Source organism: Cyrtonyx montezumae, unplaced genomic scaffold (assembly GCF_038088225.1).
Source record: "Cyrtonyx montezumae isolate F1298 unplaced genomic scaffold, pur_monq_1.0 scaffold_20, whole genome shotgun sequence".
Lineage (NCBI taxonomy): Eukaryota > Metazoa > Chordata > Aves > Galliformes > Odontophoridae > Cyrtonyx > Cyrtonyx montezumae.
Genome location: NW_027071937.1, coordinates 5,564,760 through 5,581,271, shown reverse-complemented (window position 1 = coordinate 5,581,271; position 16,512 = coordinate 5,564,760). Strand labels below are relative to the sequence as shown.

The 16,512-nt window shown below is 53.1% G+C and overlaps 1 protein-coding gene across 1 annotated transcript in view; it reads right to left on the bottom strand.

Moving 5' to 3' along the window:
* Positions 1 to 15,829, bottom strand: part of MEGF9 (multiple EGF like domains 9) — a 32,415-nt gene extending 16,586 nt beyond the window's left edge. Inside the window, exon 1 of the mRNA XM_065737607.1 lies at positions 15,503 to 15,829. Coding sequence (XP_065593679.1) covers positions 15,503 to 15,773 — 271 coding nt within the window. The 5' untranslated portion in view covers positions 15,774 to 15,829. The remainder of the gene's footprint in view (positions 1 to 15,502) is intronic.
* Between the last annotated feature and the right edge of the window lie 683 nt (positions 15,830 to 16,512).

Here is a 16,512-nt window from a genome sequence, read left to right as displayed (position 1 = left end):
GAGCTCTGGGGACCCACACATGAGCTTTGGGGATGCTCATCCTTCACAAGTCCATGAGACCATGCACCAAGCAGTCAATACTTTAAGAGGAACAAACCTGAGCCAGCAGTGCCTTCCCAGTCCCCTAACGCATTATTTCTCGTAATATTTCCAAGTACCTAACTCAGCAAAGAGAACAACCTCCCCAGCAATTTGTTTCTGACACGAGGTTTATCTCCGCTTCTTCACTGCAAAATATTTGGTGCCTTAATAATTTACAATCTTCTACTGCCAAGTGTGAATTATAAACAAGGATTATTTTCAGAAAGAGCACATCAGGGCTTTACGCAAGCACTGCTATTTGTTATTCCCTGAGGAAAGCCACATTTGGGGCACTTTGCAGAGGGGAAAGGACACGCCTTCAACACATGAAAACCTGACTTCAAGCAAGCTCCAAGCACCCCAAGAAGACCCAGGGCTGCTGCTCAATGTCAGCACTAGGATCTAAGGTTATTTAACACTTACACTACATGCTTGTGCCCCAGTGAACCGCAGCTGCTTGCTAAATACCTCGCTGTGCTTTGACTGCTTGTCTGCTTTCTCTCAGCATATACACATCTCAAAAAGACGAGTTGTTTGGCTTTGCCACTCCACCACTGAAGTCATCCCCACAGAACCCACTCGGTCCCCACGCACCTGTGAAACCAGTGCCAGCAAAAAGGACAAACACCTCGAGACCCACAGCCACCCTTCCAGAACAACACAGACAGCACCAGCTCCACATTCCCCACAGGGCAAGTAATGCTGCAAGAATCCAAACTAACACAGCCAAAAGCTTTGTGTCAGCAGCCGGGGGGGACTGCTGAACCCAGGGAATAATTGCCCCCCTGGATGCAAGGCACAGCACTGTGGGGCCAGCACAGATCTCCCCAGGGGCAGCTGCCCCATGTGGCCTTCCTCCCTCGAGCACCCAGGAGGACTTTTGGGACCGGAAAAGCATCACGCTTTGTACCCTAAGGACAAAAGTCCACTCTGTTGCACCCAGCTGATGCAATCCATTCGTGCCCTAAATGCCCTTTGGTGGGAAGCAGAGGAGAAGCAGACAGCAGCGTCAAAACCCAGCGGCGAGCACAGCGTCAGGGTTTGACATGATGATGTACCAGACTATGAAAACCCCAGGCTTAATTCAGACAACACTTTGGTGTCCTGACGGCTGCCGGGTTGGAGAAGGCAAACACGATCTGCAGCAGAAAGGGAAAGCAGTAACAAAGCCACTGAGGTGTGGGAATACACCACAGAAAGTGGGGATGGGAGAAAAAGATCAGGGAGTGCTGCCCTGGGCCTTGGCCAGACCTGGGTACTCAGAGTCTTTATTCTGTTTTGTCAAGCAGACATTTTGCTTTTGAACCTTCAGCATCACCTTACCGAGAGCTTTGGCCCAATGAAAAGGGTCAGGGAAGGCTGGCTGCAGCCCAGGGCTGTGCGTGTTGGGCTGGAGGTACCAGGTTTGGCCACCCCAGGGCCACAGTCGTGCTCTGAGCTCCTCACCATGCTCTCCCCCTTCAGTTTCCCCACCCACAGCTCCATTTCCCCATTTCTACACCACTGTGGTTTCCTTCCCTTCCTTCCTTCTTTCTCAAAGCACTTGGCTCTCAATGATACCAACAACCACCTTCACTCATGAAGGTGTTGGCAGGCTCTAATTAACAAGCAGCCCAGTGACACTGCAAGATCCCTGAATAGAGGCAATATAAAAGCATGCATCCTTCCCACGTGCTGCTACTCCAGACAAAAAAAGGAAACATCATTCCCTCCGTGAGCTGATTTTCAACCTTCACCATTCACTGCCAGATCCAGGGAGGCAGGTGGAGGAATGGAGCACATCCCCAGCACGCTGCAGCAACAGACACAGTGCTCATGGTGCAGAAGACCCAGATTTAAAGTGCAATTACAGCCAGCAGCAACCCTGAACTGAATAATTACTACGCACAAGTCATAGGCTGGCAATAAACTGGAGAAGAGCCATGCCTGGATTTTCACCCTACTGGATGCACGCCGCTGCTGTCAGATTACCAAAAGTTCTGCTCAGCAGCACCAACACAATGAGGAACCTGCTGGGATCCGTGCATGCACTGATGGACCAGGAGCATCCCTGGCCATGCCCCGAGGCACAGAACGCAGTGCTGAGCCCCAGGGCTGCTTTTAGTGAGGATTTCTAATGTGTGCACTGCACAGCCCCTAGCCTCCCCAAGCTGAAGGGCTTGCTGCAGTGCAAAAAATGCTTTCTGAATCATATATATATTTTTTGCATCCTATTGGACATGCTGTGTGTTTGGTCATGCTTTAAGCATGACTCCTTCTTCCAACCAAGGCACTTAATGGGTAAATAATTTAAAAGCTGCTGAAATATTCACAAAACAGTGACAGAAGGAATGGCTGTGAAACACATCAAGATGCCTGTACAGAGCCCGTGTGTGCTGGGGACATCCTTAAAACTCCTGAAATCCTGAACAAAGTCCCCTACATGTTGGGAACCAGCACACAGCATTTCATGTAGAACGCCTCAACCTTCCTGACCTGATCATTCAGCACAGGTTTCCCCCAGCATTTCAAACCCTGCCTGCCCTCCCCTTCTCCCTTATTTCCCTCTCACTGAGTCCAACCCACAGCTCTGCACAGCACTTCCCAAACCCTATGGCTGAGAGCAGTGCCCCAGTGCTCCCTGAGCTCAGGGCTGTACCCGCTGCCCCCTGAGGCACAGCCTTTCCCAGCCCCATCCTGGCACTCCCCTGCTGCAGCTCCACGCCATGAATTCTTGCAGGCTGCCAGCACACAGAGCAGCACTGCTCATGTTAATGCTGTTAAGAGCTTTACAGGGATCACTCGTGTTGTTCCTTAAAAGGATTGCGTGGGTCAATAGGGGAGAAAAGACAAGGATTTCTCAATGCTTATACACCGCTTGTAATATCGTTAGAAGATTAAACGTGTTTGTTGAGGAAAATTAAATCAGATTAAAACCATCTCTTATCACTTGGAAAGAAACACAACGACGAGGTGCCAGCTCCAGGTCGCCAACAGCACTTCCATCAGCGTGGGACAGCAGTGGTGGTGCAGCCAAGACACTGTCACTGCTCGGCTGCTCCCGGCCTTCCAAGGGCTGCGTACGGCTCCCACTCATCCCCATCCTCTGTCCGAGCACAGTGATGAGCATCAGGTCTTAAACAAACTCAAAGTCATGGAGGATGAGTTATTTTTTTTCCTTTCCTGCACCTGCAGTCGAACATCAGGCATTTGGTTTCCTAGCAGTTGGTGAAAGCACTTCAGTGCAGCACGAGCACGAAGCCATTTGTTGTTCTCCCATCCTTTTTGATGCTGAACAAGCCAGCAACCCGCACAGCAAGCTTTGAACCAGCTCCTTCCTGAGCAATGCGTGTCAAAGCAGCCAGACACGTGTGCCACTGGAGCATCAAACCCTGCAGACAGGCACGAGACCAGCTAACAAACAGATCGCACGACCCAGAGCTGCCCCATCAGCCCTGCTGGGACACAGAGCCCCAGGCAGCCAGGACCCCACTGCCACGGGGAGCAATTCACACCTCACACTGGGTTTCCATACACAGAGAAATCCCCCAGATCTCTTGCACAGTATTTGAAAGTGGTTTTCATATAAAGAATGTGGCCCTAAAATGTTTATGATACAAGAAGCTGCAGTACCATCACACAGACCGAATGAATGTTCAGGGATTGCAATCCCAGCAGTTAACAAAAAGCAGTCTTGCTCCTTTTAATCAATTTAGAAATAGTTTGGCTGCCTCTTTCCTCCACTCGGTTCTATTCTCACCCTAATATTTTCACAAACGCCCGCAACCGTATAAATATTCTGCCTGGCTGTTTAAAAAAAATAATAATAATAATAATCCAGTGCAGTTCTACCACCCAGAGCGCGACACGGCCGAGCTGGGAGGTTGGAGGCAAACAAGACGAGACGTAACTTTGGCACACACCTGCCAAAACAGCCTGGGAAGCTCACCCCGCCAGCCACGCTCCCTTCGGCAGTGCCTCTGTCAGCAAACCCCTTCCGATGGAAGATGAAGGCACCTCACACAGGCCGGGGCTGGGGATTTATGAGCACGCTTCAATTTTGGTATCTATCAGCCACGTCCTAGCGGAGAGAGAGGGATTAAAAAAAGCTGCATGAATAATACAAACTCTAATCAGCTGCTGAAGTCTCTGCGCGCTCAGATCCCCGCGAAAAGTAATTAAATTCACAAACTTTGCTCAGCACTGTGGGGAATTGAGGCTAATGAACGGGTGCATTAATTTATAGCAGAGCTTTAATGGCACTAACCTTGGGCAGGAGCCATCCTTCCCAGCACCCACGCAGGGTACGAGCTCTGCTGTGTGCACCAGCAGCAAGAGCCCTGTGTTAGGAGCAGGAATGACACTGCTGCCTCCTTCCCCAGTCTTTGGGGTCCAGGGCTCGGTTCTTTCCCTGGTTTTCAAAGCCAGGCGTTTTTCAGATGTTACAGCAAGCATGCTAACCTTCCCAGAGCTGCCCACCTGCACCGTGCTGCTGTGCATCTTTTGAGGGATGCTCCAACACCACAAGTTCATCCCACTGCCAAAGGGAACCACGAGCTCCCATACTGGGACAACTGGTCGGCAACTGGTGCCACTGGGTGAAGAGCAGCGAGGGAGAAAGCACCCAAAGGGGCAAAGCCAACGGACGAGCATAAGTGCTGAGGACTGGGGCAGAAGTGGCAGTGAGGATGCAGAGCCCAGCTCCCAGGCACACGGGTGGGAAGGTTGAGCCCAGCACTTGGCACGCTGCCCCGACATCACGCCCAAATTCGCTGACTGCTGACACAGCGTGAAATGCCTGACGCTGCCCAAAGCTTTGTTATCTCAGAGCTTCGCCCTCGAGCCTTCTCCTGGAGTTAATTTGTTGTCAACGATTTGGATGCTGTCGATGCTGGTGCAAAGCACTCATGTTCTCAGCTGAGGCTCCCAAGGGCTCTCCCTTAATTAAAAGCATCTCATCAAGCTCCCATTCATCAGCTGCCCACTGGGGGTGGCGGATGCAGCTACCAGCACCACGTAAGCACTCAGGTCTCCTGAGCAGCCTGTATCCCCTGCAAAGGGCGGCAGTAATATCCATGACCACCGTGGCTGGTCTGCCACACATTGCCCTTGCTGAGTACAGCCCCGTGCACGGCAAGACTTGAAGGGTGCTAAGGCAATACCCCATAGTGGGAGAGTCGTGTGCCACTGTGCCACGAAATTAGGCAACACAAAGTATTTCTCCTGGCTTGAATTAACAAACAAGTCTCTCCTTGCAGTGGACTGCAAGATGCCGATCACGGCCACGAGACACCTTAAATCCACTGTAACTCAGGGTGGTATCACCAGAGACCTGCACACTCCATGTCTCCATCACAAGGACAGCAAGAAAGGAAGGTGGCATTTTTGTTCTTAGAATCATAGAATCGGTTGAGTCAGAAGGGGCCCTTAAAGGTCCAATGTCCTGCAGTGAACAGGGGCACCCACAGCTCCATCAGTGCTCACAGCCCCAGCAGCCTGACCTTGGCTGTCTGCAGGGATGGGGCACCACCACCTCCCTGGGCAGCGTGTGGCACTGCCTCACTGCCTTTATCATAAAGAACCTTTTCCTTATATCCAATCTGCATCTCCAGTCTCACCATAAGCCCTGTGTGCCAAGGACTCCTCACTAACGAGGTGCTAACGAGGCAGGACTTGCCTCTCTTCTCTCCAGAAGCCTTTCTGCACTCATGCAGCACCACTACAGTTCTGCACTGCGTGCTGCTGGGGCTCCAGTGCTCCCACCATTCAACCAAGGGCATAAAAGCACCAACAGGTGAAACACACAAGAAGTAAAAGAAGGCTTCCAAATACCCACAGGAGCTCTGTCCAGCTTGTGAGGGACCCCTGCGCCCACCTACAGGAGCTGCTTTCCTCCTCACCCCCCACTAGGCTCAGTATTGGGGTTCAGGAGCTCCATGGCACCTGAGAGCTGACCCAGCCCCTCACAGGACCCTCAGATGGGAAGAGATGGGCCAGGCCCAGCTGCTGTAAGACAGCATCTTGATCAGCACAGAAATCATCTCTACAGCTGGAACACATCTCCTCAAGCACCACCAGCACCCCTCTCTCATTTCGAGCAGTCACACTGGGAGAAAACACAGAGCAACAGCACAGACGTGCAATCAATACAGAATTCAATATGAAAATGCCTTTTTTTTTTAAAGAAAGAAAAAAGAAAAGGACAGACTTGCTTTGGAGGGCTGAAGGCTATTCTATGTTTAAGCCTGTGGAGAAAATCTGGAATGCAAACTTCCATCAGCATCTCCAGCAGGTGTCCGGGGCAGCTCCTTTCAAGCTTCAGCTCCTCTGCTGGAGCAGCAAAGGGACAGATCCTCTAACAAAGGCTTCTTTCATCCCTAATGTTAATAAACACTTGCTGAAAGTGTTAATGAAGAGGCGTTTTGCACAGCCTGAGGGAACACCCCCACCCCCCCCCCTCCCCAAACAAACCCCCTCCATCCCTCTCAGCTCGTTGCATTTTCAGCTCAGGGATCAGGTGAAGTTACAACACTACAGGATTCATTCGCTATATAATTTTCTCTTTTTTCCCCTCCCAACTCTCAGTAAATAAATGCAGGGTTCTACTCAACACAGCAAAATATCATATAGCCAATGAGTGGCTTAGGTCAGAGTGGACCTTAAAGATCACCTAGTTCCAACCACACTGCCTTGGCATCCTCCCTTCCTTTCATTTAATTTAACACTTGTGCAGAGGAGGAGAGAAGAAAACCCTCCCAGCAGCCCAAAGCCTGGGAGTTCTGCTTCTCAAGAGCTTGGTTCCAAGTTTAATGATGCTCAATGAGTGGAATTACCACAGCAGAAACTCTACTGGGAGAGAAGGATAGCACAAGGCATGAGTAATCACAACTGGTTTCAGGCAGGTTTTTGGTCTGGTTTCAAGGCTGTGACGACACAACGCTATAGGCAAATTTGGATTTACGATTCTTGCCAGGTGAGTAGTTGCAAGCTGTGCAGTGCTGCGAGCACGGGGAGCTCTGGAACAGCACAAGGAAAGTGCCCTCCCAGATGGGAAGAGAGGATGCTTCCTGCTAGCCAGGCTTTATGGCTTTATTCACGTGCTTTGTAACATGGGCCTCATGCTGGTCAATGCTTCGTGTGGGACCTGGTGCTGTCCTTACTTCTCACTCTCATCCCACTCTGCAGTTCCCTAAGCTTTTGCTTTCAGCCAGCACCAGCAGAACTGGATTGTGGACACTAACGAGACAAAACCTGCTGGCAAGCCCTAAGAGGAGCAGCCAAACTTTCAAAGAGAGAACCAAGCCGGGCCAGGGCACATCAGGGAAATAATGCACAGAGGGGGAGGTGGGGATCTGCAGCCAAATGTTAGGGCCAACGTTACCTTCTGGGTACCAGCATCCCAAGGCGCCCAGAGGAGGAGGGGATATCTGGGAACACCTGAGCTCTGCTCTATGATTTCTCCTCCAGCTGCAGTGCTGGCACAAGGCCAGAGCACAAACACAGCACACTCAGGGCAGAGCTCATCTGTAGGGCTCTGAGGGCATCCCCCCGCTCCCCCGAGCCCTGGAGCAGATTGAGGACTCCAAGCAGTGCTGCAGATTGGCTTTTCATTTCTCCCTTTAGTCACTGTGCTGTCAGTGATGCTGACGGACACGAGGTTCACCCAGCTCTGGCTCCTGCCTGTGTTTATTTAGTTCACCTTCAAAATGAAAGCGGTTCCATTAAACAAATAAGTTCAGCAACTGCAAACAAAGACCGTGTCAGAGCCTAAGCCAAGGCTCAAGCCTTCACAATAAACACCACAGCATCCACACAGTGCCATATGTGGAGTGAAGTGCCCACCTGAGCGCTGACAAGAAACCAGAGTGCAACACACAGGCGTCAAACAGAAGAGCCAAATCCTCTTCAAACAGACTCAAGAAGGAACAAACCCACAAGCAAAATGCCTGTGCAGTGCTGCAGAGCACCCGGCAGCACTGTGACATGACCCACACAGCAATCTCCCACAGCGTAAGGCATCAGATTCTGATTTGGATTAGCACAGGTGAGCCTGAGCCCAAGGCAAAGTGATGCTCAAACCACATGGCTTCCCCTGTGCCAGGGGTCAGCTATGAGAGACTTGGTCATATTTCCCTCCCAGCCGTTCTCCAGTTTTTGAGGGCTTTATGATGTTCCTGGCTTAAATTAAACAAAAAAAAAAAAAAAAAACTAATAGAGACTGTAGTCTGATGTGGCCAACGCTGCACACTCTATTACATGTGTTGCCAGAAATTGTGTAGATGCAGGTGAGAGAGAGCAGCTCCACAAGAAGGAACACGCTGCTCCCATACGTACCCGATGCTGGACGTGACCTTGGAGCACCAGTGTGATGCTTAGAAGGAACACATAAAGGGATGGATGGCGAGGAGAAGAGAAAAAATTATTGATTCCACCATTTGTAAGCTTCAGTTCACCATTTACACCTGTTCCAGACTGCTCTCAGCAGGTCCACAGCTCACAGTGTGACAACCACTGCTGCAGGTGCCCAACACCACAGCTGGGTACTGGGGGTCCCCACATGGTGGAACACTGCTCTGCATCCCACCCAGAGCCCACCTGGCTCTGCAACCAGCAGCCACACGCACCCCTTAAGAGACAACGCCATCTCTCAGCTATTTTCCATTTCCAATGGGTTGGACTCACAACAAGGCTTCCCCTGAAGAGAAACAACCAAGTCACACACGGAAGGGAAGACCCAAGCACGGGGCATCAGCAATAACTCAAAGCAGCAGGCGTGCTGCTGACAGCATACAGTAAGCTTCCAGGAGGGGGAAAAAAAAAAAGGAAAAACAACACAGAAAAAAAAAAAAAAAGCTCCAAGTAAAATAGTTAAGCCCAGACAAATGTTTGCCATTCATTATCTGCAGTCAAGCTTGGATTTCTCAACAACACAGCTGAGCCAAAGCAAGCGCGTTAATAATAAAAGATATTTTCCAGGGAGCTCCACGTTGGGCGTGCAGCCTGCCCTTGAAGGGAGAAATGCTGCAGGCAGGTGGAGGCTGTGTTTGCTTTTCTCCAAGAACAGGTATTTAGCTCCCTGCGTCACAACGCTTATCGCCAACCGAAGCCGTCAGTGCTGCTCCCTGGGCACGAGGCCACGGGGACATCACACAAGGTGCTGTGGGACTGAGTCCTGCCCTGAAACTGGGACGGAGCGCTGCTGGAGAGTGCTGACACACACACACGCCTTGGTTATAACTTTGTTATAAATAATAATAATTTAATAATATCTTAATGCAGCCACTTACAGGGAGATGAGGATGGCCGTGGTCACCATCAAGGCCTTCAGTGCTCAAACCCAAGGCAAATCCTTCCCCAAGCACCAAAGGGGGACTGGGGAAGATGCAGCCCTGAGAGGAAAGGCAGAGCAGGATGGGGCTGCTGCAAACTGCTGGGACAGCCACAGCCAAAAGACATCCGATGTGTTTGCACCAAGAGAGCAAACCCCCAGCTGGGGCAAGAGCTGGCATGCTCCAGCTTCACTTCCGCAGTGAATATCCCGAGCTGGAAGTGATGAACAACCTGGGGCAAGCCCTGCACCTGCTCAAGGTGAACACACACAGGGATCCCCACCCCATCACTTCCACACCCCAAGATCCAGTTTGTAGGAATCTTACCCTGAAATCCTGCCCACCAGCACTCACTGCAATGCATCCCTTCCCAAAACAGGCAGCTCCCTGCAGCAGTCAGGTTGGTGTGTCTCTGTTCTGGGGCAAGGGAGGAACACCAGAAAACTTAAAAAATAGAAATAGAAAAAAAAAATCTATAATACTTTCTTTGTTCCCAGTGACAAAAGGCATGAGTTACAGCAGACAGAAAAATGGATTTTCTATCCCACAGGAAGTCCTGGCCCTCATAAAAAGTATATATCTGCTTTGGAAGAGAGGGCAGAAGGAAAACAAATCACTGAAGGCTTTCATGAAGCTACGAAGAATTTAGGGGGGAACAAAATGTCAAGCTTAAACTGCTTTCAATGGAAAAAAATTCACTGAAGGAAAAGGGATCTTTTCCAGAAAGATAGATGTTTTGCTGATCTTGACAAAAAGCTCTGAGGAAAAAAATCCCTCTTCCTTTTGAAGGCTTTCAAGTCACTGCTTTGCATCTTGGTGCTTTTCAAGAACGCATCCTCAAAGTGTGTTACCAGCACAGGGTGTGCCCAGAGAAGGGCACTGGGGACAGCACCTGAACTTGGTGTGGAAGCAAGCAGGTAGCAGAGAAGGTTGGAAAAATAAATAGAAAGCAGCTTTCCCCTCTGCTTTACCCCGGTGGAAGGGAAGTGCCGCTCCTTCACTCGCAGATGGCCCTCCTGCAGCCACCTCCTGGCTCCCAGCCCACGGGATGGATGTGGGCAGGGTAAGCTCAGCCATGGGACGCAGTGCCGGATGCAGTGGCATTCCCGGGGTGATCCCATCCCCGAGGAGACCACATCTCTCCCTGCAGGGGAGGAAGCTGCGGGTCAAGCAGCAATTAAAGTCATTTTCTTAATATCGAGCGGCCTCCACCAACCTGTGACGGGATATCGAAAACATTCATTGCACCCGCCCCGCTCCAGCCAGTTTCACCCATTTAGGTGCCTCTGGGCCTGAGTCACAGCACCAGGAAGGACAAAGCATCACCTCCAAGGCCACAATCCTCCCTGAACATCCCCCAAACACAGCCACAAACCCACAGCAGTGCCACCAAGGAAGCGCTCAAATGAACGATGCTAAAACAGAAGCGCTCTGCATGCTAACAGCAGAGCAGTGCTCGGGGAGAGGAGTGTGAGAGCTGAAGAACCACTGAGGGGGATAAAAAAAGCAACAAAACAAACAGTCCATTTCAATATCCTTTTCACAAGCAGCCGAAACAAACCCAGGAACACATCAGAGAATAATCATTTAGCACAGATCAAACAGCAGAACTCGCGCATTAAAAATACATGCAGCATTAATCAGCTGCGCGAAGTTATGCACCATCATTTCCATAAATAATATGGGATCAAAGCAGCCCAAGCAGTGCTATCAGTTAATATAGGCAGCCAGTCAGTCAAAATACAGTAAAGCTGCCTGAAAAGTGCAGCAGGGTAATTTGCCAGGAATAAAGCAGATCCATCTGAGAAGTGGCACGACCAGTTAAACGGGTGAGGGCTACCTGCAGCCTTAATTACACAGCTGATGCCACGGAGCCAAAGCAAGGGAAGAAGGTGTGAATGGAGCCCCAGAATAAAATAAAATGATCAAATCTGGGGGGGGGATATCAACATGCATCCAGCCTGAAGGTGAACACCCACGCAGCACTGACACAACCAGGAGCACCCAGCGCTGTTTTGGGGCCAGGTGGTGACAGCCAGAGCGGGTATGCAAGGTCAGGATGTGGGGTTCACCCCACTGGGAGGGCAGAGCCCTCCACGCAGGGGGGCTCAGCATCAGCAGCCTCGAAACACCCGCATGCAGAATGCCTGTGTCGTTAAGTCTTTTGCTGGAAGGCAGCAGAGCCATTTAGCCGGCTGACTTTTAAAGCAGGCGTGCGGAGCAGCGCGAGCTATAAATAGCAGGGATGCCTGCCTTGTCATGTTTCTGCTGGCTTATTTATAAGGACGTGGGGCGAGTGAATTAAAAATGGTAAAAAGAGCAGCTCGGGCTTCTCCCTGGTTTCAAGGCTGGCCTGCATCAAGAGGAAACCTCGGGGGTTTCGCTTTTTTCCTTTTCCAGGCAAAGAGCAAACACCCGTCTTTCCCGCTGAGGCTCTGAACCGGTTACATTTACAAGACAAATTTTAATTCATACAGCAGGTGCTTGGCAAATCCTCCTTCAAGCAGCAGAAGTCCACACTGAGGCTTAGCAGGAGTCCATGCAGCTCATTGACAACTGCTTGGAAATAGACCCAAGTGGGCGAGGCAGGAGCAGGGACCCCAAATCCATCCTTTTTCCATGGGTAGGAGCTCCAAAGCACATTCTGATAGGGATGTTCTGCACAATCCCTGAAAACAAATGACCTGAGCATCCTTTGGGATCTGGAGCCCTCATGCAGAGCCAAGAACAAACAGCAGCAATGGCTCTGCTCTTGTTATAGGACCTGGACCACCATCACCAGCCACCAATCTGCAGGGGGATGGGTGTAGAGCTGTCCCCAACACGGTTGGCATCCCTGACAGCTTTCCTATTGCATAATGAAAAAAAGCTCTGCCCTAACAGAGGGATTTGATAATTCTTCATCCAGAATGCCTTGTACAAAATGCTTCCAGATCAATAGGTTTAACCAAACAGAAACCTTTCTAGACAAGCCCTGCTGACACTGGGTGTTTCCTACAGCAGCCTTCCCCCAGAGCCCATGCTGGGGATGGAGCACACAGATTTTGCCCACGGGGCAGCATCACAGTGCAGAGCCCTCGAGCTCCATGGGAACGCAGCCAGAAGCAACACAATAACCAGCATGCAGCCACATTATTTCAGCCTGGCCCAACTGAAAGTCAAATTAAATTTGTGAGGGGAAAAAAAAACAACACAAAAACCCAAGCAGATAATTTCCTGCGAAGCACAAACCCCGGATCTCAGACAGTTTAACAAGTCTGCAGGTGGAGGTTCTCCCGAGCTGGTGCAAAAGCACATGATTCCCCCCAGGGCAGGCAGATGGCAAAGCTGCAATCCTGCCCCTGGGCTGTACATCATGTTAACATCCCACCAACCACCCAGCAGCAGTTCCAGCCCTGGCCCCACTGCCCCTACACAAGGCAGCCCCACAGAGCCCAGCGAGAGCTCAGGCCCTTGCCTCAGCCTGCACAGCGCTTCAGCATCCCGACAGTTCGGGGGTTTATTTTAAGCACTTGTCAGAAGTGAAGCAGAAGGAGCTGTCCCAGCCAGATGGCTACGGGAGAAATCCCTGCTCCGCTGCCGGCGCGGGCACAGCTTCAGCCCCAGTGCCAGCAGAGCCTCGCTCAGCCCATCTCCGCTCTCAGGGCACTGCAGCAGCACTCCCCGCCAGCCTGCTGGCATCAGCTGCAAGTATTAGAAGCAGCACCATGACTTATCCCAGGGTATTTATAGAGCAAAACACTCTGAAATCTCTCTCCTGACTTCAGCAGACCGGCGTGCCTCCATTCCTCAAGGACAGCTCCTTCTGTGCTCCTCTGCCCACAGCTCTGGCTCCTTGGGATGTCCCCAGCTCCCCCTGGCAGAGTCTGCTGTCAGAGCTCACCGCAGCGCAGTCCCACTCTGGCTCTTCCATCTCTCTCCCATCCAGCAGCTCAGTGGTGCAGATATGCCCCAGTGATCATCCCAAAGGAAAAAAGCCAAACCCTATTGCTGCACAACGAGGCTAATAAGTGAGACTTCAGGTGCTCCACAGGTCTTCAGGAAATATCTGAATTTTTATAAGCATTGCTAATCCCAAAAATCTTGAGTCAGGACCATTGGCAGCATCTGATTCAAGAGTGACTCAGACACGGCAGCACGGAGGCAGGAGGAAGAGAAGTGAGCCACAGGCACCATCCTTGGATTGCAAGCTCAAAGTAAAACCCCACAGCATATTCCTCAAGTGAAGAAAGGCTCTGCCCTGGCTGCTCCTGTACTCAACCCAAGTAATGTGAGCATCCTCCACACCATCAGCCTTCAAATCTGTAATTCGATTTCCATGTCCTTAATAGAAATCAAAACATGCCATCCAGAAGCTGAACTGTCCCAGTCACTATGCTGAGCCACATCCAAACCTCGAAGCAGGGAGCTGCAGCCATGCAGGGGCTCCTGTCCTGCTGGGATCCGGGAGCTCGCGGCCTCCCACAGAGCACAGCCCTGGTGCAGCAGCTGCTGATAGCCTTGGAGCTCGAAGCAAAGCCCTTTCCCCTACAAAATCATTGCAAGGACTGCAGAAGCCCCCCGCATAGGACCTCCTCTTGCACATAAGGTGCAAAGACCCCATGTGTGCAGCTAGCCCTGAAGCAAAGCCCTAGAATTGCACAAAAAAAGAAGCATTCCTTGTGCTGGTGGCCATGACTGCCCTCTTGGCCAGGTCACCCCAGCACCCCGACTCACTGCACCCCACTGGGGTGTGAGACACCCTCACTTGCTCCAAGGACTGCTTTCCCAGAGAGACCCTCACACACAAAGCACCCTGAAAGAAGGGGAGGACAGAGAGGCTTCACTCTCTGTGCAGTGGCAGCACAAGTGGGGCCACACTGACTGCACCCACCCCAGCATCCCTGCAGCACAAGGCCACCCCGACCCTGAGCACACGGGGAGCGCCGGGTGCTGTGAGGATCAGGAAGGGGATGCTTCTAAGCCCGTCTCCACAAACAGGAGGATTAGCAATTTGCTTCTCTTAGTGAGAAAATCCTGGATTTTAACAGGATCGGAAAGAAAAATAAACACTGCAAAACTGGGAAAGGGAGAAGATGAACAAACCCAGCAGGCGGATGGGCAGGGGCTGAAGGGCTTCTGAAATCAGAACGAGAACAACGTGCTGAAGTCAGAATTTCAGCCTCAGTAGCATTGAGAGGACCTACGCACCGAATCCTTATCGGGAGTAACGCTATCGGCATTAGAGGAATTCCTTCTGATGTCTGCGAGAAGAGGCCCACTTGTTTCATACAATAAAGGGTACAAAGCATTAATTCCTACTCTGGGCTGAAGAAGCAGCACTGAAGATACTGAAGCCAAGAAGGACAGCACTTGACTCCATCTCATTGGCTTCACCGACCCTTCAGCCCCACGTGAGCTGGCAAACCCTTCACCAGGTGCCACTGGGTACAGCCAACCCTGCACCACCAGACCCCAAAACCACATCACAGCCCCCACTAAGGTCGACACCAGCCTGCTAACGGACCTCAACGAGCCCAACAGAGCGACACTTCAGGAGAGCATCACCTGCCCACATGCTCCCACCCTGCTAGCACCGAGAGCGAGCAGAGCTCAGCATCCACTGCCACCGACACGCGGGCACAGTGTGAGCATCCCAGTGCCACCACAACGCCCATCCCCACGGAGCGATGCTGCCGGACGGACCGGCCCAGGGACAGGCAGAGCAGCATCCTGGGCTCCATCCCCTCTCCCACCTCAGCACCGCGGGGTTTTGCTCTCACGGATCCCCAACCCCTCCTCCCGCTGTCAGCGGTTCCCGATCTCCTTCTGTTGCCTCTTCGGGTGAAAATAAAGACCCGAGCCGCGACGCAAATAAAGAAAGGCGCTGAGGGCTGCAGGCGGTTACACCCAGAGCGCGGGGTCGGCGGCGAACGCCGTTGTTCCGCTGCGGCCGCTCCGGGGAAGCGCAGAACGGGCGCTCCGTTCGCCATAGGCGGCACTCAGCGACCCCCGCACCACCCCGGCACGGCGCAGCAATTAACACCGTGCCACAAATAAAGCAAGCGGGGGAACGAAGCGGCGTGCCAGCCCCGCCGGGCACAAAGGGACCGCGGATACCTCGCGGCGCTCACCTGTAGGGCCCGCGGCCGTCGCCTCCTCCTCCTCCTCCTCCGCTTCCTCCCGGGGCGGCTCCGTGGACGGCGGCGGCGCGGGGCCGGGCCGGGCCGTGGGGCCGCGGGTCCTCGCGGTGGGAGCGGGGCTGCCGTCGGCGGGGCCGCCGCTGCCGCTGCCGGGCTCGGGGGGCGGCGCGGAGCCGGGGGGGGGCAGCCCGTTGGCGGCGGCCAGCAGGGCGGCGAGACAGAGCAGGGCGAGCCCGGGCGCGGTCCGAGCCCGGCGCCTCATGGTGCGGCGCGGCGCTCCGCCATTCACTCCTCCATCCCGTCGCTCCCCGAGCGGCGGCGGCGGTTCCCGCCCGCCTCAGCCGGCCATGCCGCGCCGCTGCCCAGCGCCCGCAGGCGGCACCCGGCGCGCCCCGGCCCCGCTGACAGCGCCGCGCCCGCCCCGCCCCTCCCCGCCGCAGCCAATCACCGCCGCGCCCGCCGCACGTGACGCCACCTTTGGGACACGCCCCTCGCCGCGCAGCCAATCCGAGGGCGGAGAGGCGGGGAGAGGGGCGGGGCCAACCGGCTGGGCCTCGGCGGTGCGGCATTGTGCGGAGCGCCCCGCCCCCCCCGCAGCGCCGCCCGCCCCGCGCGCCCGGGTGGGCTTCGTTATCCCGCGTTGCGCCGCTTCCGTGTGCGGGCGGTTCTGTATTCTTTTACATCTTTACTGTTTTATGCTTTATGCATGCGCAGCTCTCCTTTATACCTAGATATATATATCTAAATAGGATTGTATTTTCACATCTTTCATTCAAACGAACCCTCCTCCACCCCACCCCACCCCGCAGTGATGAAGGCCGTCCCCACGTCCTCCTCCCACTGCTCCATGCCCCCACCCCGCAGGGTCCCATTGCGCTGCTCCCCCCCTGCACCCCACCCGCATGAGGGAAGCCGTGGGGTGACAAAGCCGTGGGTCTGTGCACCGGGAGCGCCTTTGCCCCATCGTGGAAGCGTGGTGATATGGATATTAATTATTAACA